General features: G+C 38.1%; 1 protein-coding gene across 1 annotated transcript in view; it reads right to left on the bottom strand.

Annotated features, from left to right (window-relative positions):
- CHEK2 (checkpoint kinase 2) overlaps nucleotides 1-8,049 on the bottom strand; it is a 49,513-nt gene that overhangs the window by 33,049 nt on the left and 8,415 nt on the right. Inside the window, exons 3-4 of the mRNA XM_023741780.1 lie at nucleotides 3,680-3,804; nucleotides 3,414-3,561 (exon numbers count right to left, since the gene is read on the bottom strand). Coding sequence (XP_023597548.1) covers nucleotides 3,414-3,561; nucleotides 3,680-3,804 — 273 coding nt within the window. The remainder of the gene's footprint in view (nucleotides 1-3,413; nucleotides 3,562-3,679; nucleotides 3,805-8,049) is intronic.

Genomic DNA, 8,049 nt, shown 5'->3' with positions numbered 1-8,049 from the left:
ATCTCAATAAAAATTAGAACACAAGTCACCATACTAGTACAGTAAAACCTGCAAAAGCTGAAAGCTGTGTAAGGCAGAACCCTATCAGAGAAGGAAAACTCAAATATTTTCCACCAAAATGAGTACAGAAAAGTGGTTAAGACGGCATCCTGTCAAAGGTGGAAAACTTACAAGACCCAGGAAAACAAGGCAGTCCCGCTGAGTTCTCGCTCTCACAGGTTTCACTGTATTATTTTCTCTAAGCCATTTATACATGTACATAACTGGTATTTCATAGTGCAAACCATCTTGAATCTATTTGTAAAGCTGGATAAATAGGACTTTCCAAACAAACCCCCTTTATCTCTCTACTATTCGGCCTGTAACTAAAAACAATAATAATTTAACTAGCTACATCGGCCAAGATTGTAATCAGTTACCAAGTATTTAAATTCTACGAAGTCATCTATAGTAAATTTGCAGCTGTTTATAATATCTACAAAAGTGCAAAATTTATTAAGACCCTTGAGCTTGTCAGGTGTCATGTGACAGGCTTTGGCCTCCCTGGCGTAACCTAAGGATTCAGTCTCCAGCAAAAATCTGAGCCACCTGAGTGTGCTTTATTCCAGGCTGGTATTCAGGAGGCAGACACTTGCCTAAACAGTGAAACGTGTTGGCCTCCCAGGATCTAACTGTTCTATTGGGTGGATATTTACGAAGCTATACGTTCCAGTGGCATCTAAGAATCTGGGAATGTGAAGGGCTGTGGGGATATACCTCTCCGAAGTGTCAAGGTCATCTACACAAGCCAGGAAGGTAATTAACATGGGTGAGGCTTGGGTTGAGGGTAAGACAACATGGAGTAGTGGGGACTTGAACAGGAAAGCGTATCTCCCACCTAAGGGAGGCACTTCTCCCCACCCAGCACATGCAGATCCCAGAGATATGAGAACATAGGATCTGTGTGCCCAAATATCCCAACTTTTTAAACAAATCTTGATTTTCAGGTTAAAGTTACAAATATTAGAAAAGGCCAATAAAATGCCAACAGGTTGAATGCAGCCCACAGAGTACCAGTTAGGTCTACTGTAATCAGGGCTACCTTTAGCCTATGTGGCACCTTTGTCCAAACTTAAAAAGGTGCTCCTTAGGAAGACCAACAAGAAAAAGATACCCTTTATGGGAAACCAAATAGAAAAAGGTAACACATAGCTTGTCAAGTGGAAGGCAGGCCAAATTTCAATGCCCAGTTGCCCCCTTGACCAGGTGCTCACAAACAGTGGAACATTATGAAGCTGCCCTCACAATAAATATCAGACAGAAAACAAAAGTCAGAAACAAGGAAAACTAAATCAATCATAAAATGCACTTTAGAATGCCCAGTACAGCCATGGTTCCCAGAGGCCAGTGTGAAGACTGGCTGCATGAGAGTTACCTGGACAAAACCAAAACCATACCTGTTGCCGTCAAGTTGATTCTGACTCATAGCAACCCTATAGGACAGAGGAGAACTACCCCATAGGGTTTCCAAGCCTGTAAATCTTTAAGGAAGCAGACTGCCACATCTTTCTCCCACAGAGTGGCTGGTGGATCAAACTGCTAACTTTGGGTTTACAGCTGAGCACTTTAACCACTGTGCCACCAGGACTCAGTCACCTGGACAGGACATTGCAAATCCTCAGACCTACTGGATCAGAGGAAACCATGGTGGCGTAATGGTTAAGTGCTACGGCTGTTAACCAGAAGGTTGTCAGTTCAAATCCACCAGACGCTCCTTGGAAACTATGCGACAGTTCTACTCTGTCCTATAGGGTCGCTACGAGTCAGAATCGACTCGATGGCAACGGGTTTTACCGGATCAGAATGTGTGGTACAGTGCCTGGGAATCTGTATTTTTAAGATGTTACTCCTCTCCCAAATGCACACAAGCCTCCAAGTCACTATGACTCTCTGGTAGGTTTAGAAAGCTCTGTGGGTTTTTTATATATAAGAAACAAAAGTATTCCTCTTGTCTAAGGAATTAAAATCACTATGAGCTACCTTTAACACTCTAGGTTGTTCTGTCAGTTGTTCTTTCTAGACAACTCTGAATGACAAATGTTCATTTTAAATGTGAGATTCACAAAGTTTTTGGAGTGGATGCTTACAAAATGATACCTGATGATGACAATAAATATCTTCACTTGCACAGGGTAATAACCATGTGGTACTTAAGAAGGTCGAAGGTGTAAATTGAGCTTCTTATGCAAAAATCCATAGCCTAATGCCTGGCATATAAAAAGTACTCAATAACTGTATACAAAGATAGATGGGTGGATGGATGGACAGATGGATGGACAGGTAGGAAGAAGGGAGGGAGAGAATGAAGAAGAAAAGATAAATTAATGGCCCAAAACAACAACTCAAAGATATCTAAGATTGATGTGGTGTAAATTGAATCAATTAATGAACTATAACTTATCTTAAGCAATATGATAACTCGCATGACATGATAGGGCTTTAAATAAAATCATCCAACCAATGAAACCTAAGAAAATCTGTCTTGCTATAACTTTTTCATACTTTAAAAATGCAATTAGATAACATGTTCATGCTTTTGTTCTACCTCCTAGTTCACTGCATAGTGCCTTGGGGGTCTTAAAAGCTTGCAAGCAGCCATCTAAGGCACAACAATTAGTCTCTATTCACCTGGAGGAAAAAGGAGAGTCAGGAGTAGGAGGAGGAAATGGAATGTGTGGCTAACAGCCTCCATAAATAACTGCCTCCTTTGCCATGAGACCGGAAGAACTGGATGGTGTCCAGCTACCATTACTAAACATTTTGATCAAAAATTCTATAGAAGAATCTTGATCAAAAGGGGGAAAATGCAGAATAGACTTCATATTCTCATTGACTCCAGACTTTCTGGAGCCATGGAGGCTGGATGAACCCCTGAAATTACTGCCCTGAGATGATCTTTAAACTTTAAACCAAATATAGACCCTGAAGTCTTTAAAACCAAACAAGAGTTTCGCTTAACCAGTAAAAAAAAATGTTTGCCTTGAGCATTATGCTGTTTTAAGGTCTAACTATATGGGATCAAACTGACAACAGCAACTTGAAAGATTAGATAGGAACCTTAGGTGACAGTAAGTTTATGTCAATGGGGAAGGAACAACTCAGAAAAGGAGGGTGAGAATGGTTGTACAACTCAAAGAATGTAATCAATGCCACTGAATTGTACATGTAGAAACCGTTGGATTGGTGTATGTTTTGCTGTGTGTATTCTCAACAACAACAAATAAATAAAAAAAATTTTTTTAAATGCATTTAGGACCGAATTAAATCTTGAATGCAAACTCTCTTAAACTATAGTCTACAAAGACACAATAGTCAATCTTCCATTTACACAGGAGAAAAAAAAAAATCCAGTAACTACAATATCATAATATTACCTTTATTACTCCATACTGAAAGTGCAATTTCAGAATTGTTATTCAAAGGAAGGCGTCTTCCTTTCCCTACAAGCTCTCTATTTACAAAGGTTCCATTCCCACTGTGATCTTCTATGTATGCGATGTAAGAGTTTTTAGGACCCATTTCCTAAAATAGAGAACATTTTGTTTTAAAGTTTTAACAGAGGGGATTTATAGTGGAATGATATCTAAGAGTGATGACTAGATTACCAGCTCTCCCAAGTATATGGATATTTGTCACTTACTCTGAAAATCCGAAAGTGTTTCTTGCTATATGTCCGGTATTTGTCTGTTCTTTTCAGCAGTGGCTCATCAAAGCAATATTCACAGCTTCTGTCCCTCCCAAACCAGTAGTTGTCATTAACACACTCTGTAACACAAAAGCATACACCAGAGAAATTCAATACATTAAATTTCATGTATCAAACATATTGAAAAAATGTTCATAAATTCTACTTGAAGGAAAATAGCCTAAGAAGGTGATCAAATTATAGATTTGTTTACAAAAGATTTTATAATATTCAAAATTAATGGGGAAAATAAAATTTTCCAACAATGGGTTTAATATATAACCATGAAATAATAAGCAGTCATTAAAAGTTATCAAATAACCTTAATGACTTATAATAATACTTATAATGTAATAACTTCCTGCTTAATTCTCTCCGAAGGTTTTCCACCATACTTAGCATAAAAACTATACTCCTCCTCATTGCCTACTAGCAGCAAGATGTGGCCCCTGCCTCCTTTCCAACCATATTTTATACCCCTAGCCCCTTGCTAACTGTACATCAACCCCAAACAGGCTGGGCTCACACCTGCCTCAGGGCCTTTGCGCTTCCCCTCCCCTCAGCTACTTGAATGGCTCATTCCATCTTGTTTTCAGGGCTAGACTCAAATATCATCATCTCCCACTAGACTTTCTACATGAGCAAACCCCCACCCCCTCATCCACCTCTCATCATAATGACATCCTGTTTTACTTCCTTCTTAGTATGGACCATAATTGTAAATTATCTTGATTATCTATATATTATCTCCCCTCATTAGAACAAAAACTCCAGCCTTGGGTCACTTGTTTAAGAATACAGTGCAAACACCTAGGAAAATTCAAATGGCAGGCAACTAAATATTCAAAAAATAAACGAAAGAAATACAAGTAACTTATATTAAAGACAAAGAATTAATTCCCCTAACATAAATAAAGTGCCTACAAATCAGTAAGACAAACACCCCAACAGAAAATGGGTAAAGAATACAAAGAGATAATTTACAAGAGGTGGAAATACAAATGGCTCAAGTATATGAAAAGATACACGAGCTAACTCAATCCAAGACATTTTCAAAAACAAAACTATATTAGCATTCCATGTTTCATCTATCCAACTGATAAAGATCAAAAACTCTCTTATTACTCCAGTGTCCATCAACAGACAAATGAACAAACAAAATGTGGTGTATATGTATACAACAAAATATTAGGTACTATATAAAATCCAACACCTCTTTATGATAAAATAATACTTAAAAAACTAGGAATAGGAGGGAACTTGCTAAACCTGATAAAGGACATCTACCAAGAAAAAAAAAAAAACCCACAGGTAACATTATACTAACTACGAGGCAGTTCTACGCTGTCCTATAGGGTAGTTATGAGTCGGAAATGACTCTACAGCAACGAGTTGTTTTTTTTAAACATTATACTTAATGGTGAAAAACTGAACACTTTCGCTTTAAGATAGGAATAAGACAAGGATGTCCACTCTCCCTATTTCTGTTCAACAGTGTATTAGAGGTTTTAGCCAGGGCAATTAGGACAGAAAAAGAAATAGAAAGCATCCAGATTGGAAAGAAAGATGACACAATCTTGAGTATAGAAAATCCATAAAAAGGAATAAGGTTCTGATATATACTACAAATGGATGAATCTTGAAGACATGCTAAGTAAAATAAGCCAGACACAAAAGGACATATATTATATGATCCCACTTACATGAGGTATGTACTTAGAACAGGCAAATTCATAGGGACAAAAATAGAGAATAGAGGTTTCCCAGGGCTGAGGGGAGGGGATAACAAGGAGTTATTATTTAATAAGTATAGAGTTTCTGTTTGGGATGATAAAAAATCTGGAAATAGACAGTAGTGATAGTTACACAACACTGTGAATGTAGTAATGCCACTGAATTGTACGCTCAAAAATGGTTAAAATGGCAAACTATCTTATGTATATTTTATAACAATTTTTTAAAAAGTCTCATATTAAACTGTGTTGGCAATCGACATGGACAAGTAGGCATAATCACACATTACCAGGAGAAATGTAAATTTACACACAGTGTAGGAAAAACAATTAGGCAAAATAAATCAAAATTACATATGCACACAGCCTACTATGGATTGAATTGTGTCCCCCCCAAAATATGTGTTAGAATTCTAACCCCTATACTTGTGACCTGACCCAAGCCACAGTCTTTTCAATCGCCTCATATGCATGTGAAAGCTGGACAATGAAAAAGGAAGACAGAAAAAAAACTGATACATTCGAACTGTGGCGTTGGGGAAGAATACTGAAAATTCTGTAGACTACCAGAAGAATGAACAAATCAGACTTGGAAGAAATACAACTAGAATGCTCCTTAGAAGCAAGGATAGCCAGACTTCAGCTTGCTTACTTTGGACATGTCATCAGGAAAGACCAATCATTGGAAAAGGACATCAAGGTTGGTAAAGTAGATGGTCAGTGAAAATGAGGGAAACCTTCACTGAGATGGATTGACACAACAGCTACAACAATGGACTCAAACATCCCAACTATCATGAAGAGGGATTAGAACCAGACAATATTTCACTCTGTTGTATATAAGGCCGTTATGTGTCACGGCCAACTTGAGGACACCTAACAACAACATATCTGTGGGTGTAATCTAACCTAATAAAATGTAATCACTTTCCATAATGTAATCAATCAAACAGCTGAGGTCATACTACTATAGGGTAGATAGAAAACCTAATCACTTCTGAGTTCCAGAAAAAGCATCACAGACACAAGCATTCATGCACATAGAGAGGAAGACAGATAGCATGTGACCACCCTCTACAAGCCAAGGAACCAAGGAATACCCAGGGCTACCAGACCTGTGAGAAATTAAGTTTCTGTTCTTTAAAGCCACCCACTAATGGTATTTGTGTTACAGCAGCACTAGCTAACTAAGACACATCCACTGACCCAGAAATTCCACTTCAAAAAATTTATCCTTCACCCAGTTACCACCACCAACTGCTCTGGCAAGGATCACAATAGAGGTCCCAGACAGAGAGGGAGAAAAATGTAGAACAAAACTCAAAATTCACAAAAAAAAAAAAGACCAGGCTCGCAGAGACTGGAGAAACCCCAGTAGTATAGTCCCCAGACACCCTTTTAACTCAGTACTGAAATTACTCCTGAGGTTACTCTTCAGTCAAAGATTAGAAAGGACTATAGGGCCAACAGTAACACATGTGAGGGATGTGCTTCATAGTTCAATCATGTATACAAGACTAATGGGCACACCAGCCCAAAAGCAAAGATGAGAAGGAGGAAGGGACAGGAAAACCGGATGAACAGAAACAGAGAACCTGGAGTGGAGAAGAGGAGAGTGCTGAAACATCGCAGGGTTGGCAACCAACATCACAAAACAATTTGTGCATTAACTGTTTAATGAGAAACTAATCTGCTCTGTAAACTGTCACCTGAATCACAGCTTTAAAAAAAATTTATCCTGCAACTTTCACCAAAAGCACAACTAAAAACAAAAAAAAAAATTTTTAAAAAGAAAGGTGAAAGGAAAAAAAAAACTTATCCTGCAACACTGTCCTGGCACAGACCAGTAATGTGAAACTTGCCTCCAAAAATGGAGGGCATCAAGAGACCAAATAAAGAGGCAGGCAACTCCAGGGTGACAGCAAAGGAGCTTATTAGGGCAACTTACATATGAGGCAGGTCCTGGGCAGCACCAGGACCAAGTCGATCTCCATGACCCACAGTGGGAGACAGAGATTTTATAGTGGTGGTGAACAATAGTGTCTACATGCCAGGGATGCCTCTAACTTATATAAGGCTGCCTCAGCAAGAATTACGTAAGAATGACTTAGCAAATGGCAGTGAACTACTGGAAAGCATGAGGGCAGCCATGTTTGGCCGTTTCCCCTTCAAACACATAGAATCGTACACATTATGAAAAGACCTAAAGGACATATGTACAAGGTCATTTCATTATAGAATTACTCTTACAGCAAAAGATTGGAAACAATTTAAATGTCCATTAATAAAGGGCTGGTTCAATAAATGTATATACATACATATAAAAAGAAATAAATATCTTTACATTCTGATAGAAGGATGTCTAAGATACATTGTTAAGTGTAAAAAGCAAGTTGCAGAACAAGATGTATGTTAGCAATAGTATAAAATAAAGGGAAAAAAGAACATATACAGACACCTAGTTGCTTATATATACATCAAACATCTCTGTAAGGATACATAAGAAATCAGCGGTATTGGGAAGTAGTCAGGGGAAGGACAGAAGTTGGATGAAGACTTAGCACCTCTTCTGAATTTTGTAACTTATACAAA

This window comes from Trichechus manatus, unplaced genomic scaffold (assembly GCF_000243295.1).
Source record: "Trichechus manatus latirostris isolate Lorelei unplaced genomic scaffold, TriManLat1.0 scaffold00190, whole genome shotgun sequence".
NCBI classification, from domain to species: domain Eukaryota; kingdom Metazoa; phylum Chordata; class Mammalia; order Sirenia; family Trichechidae; genus Trichechus; species Trichechus manatus.
Note: the sequence above shows the minus strand (reverse complement) of the source record. Positions and strands in the feature narration are given on the sequence as shown.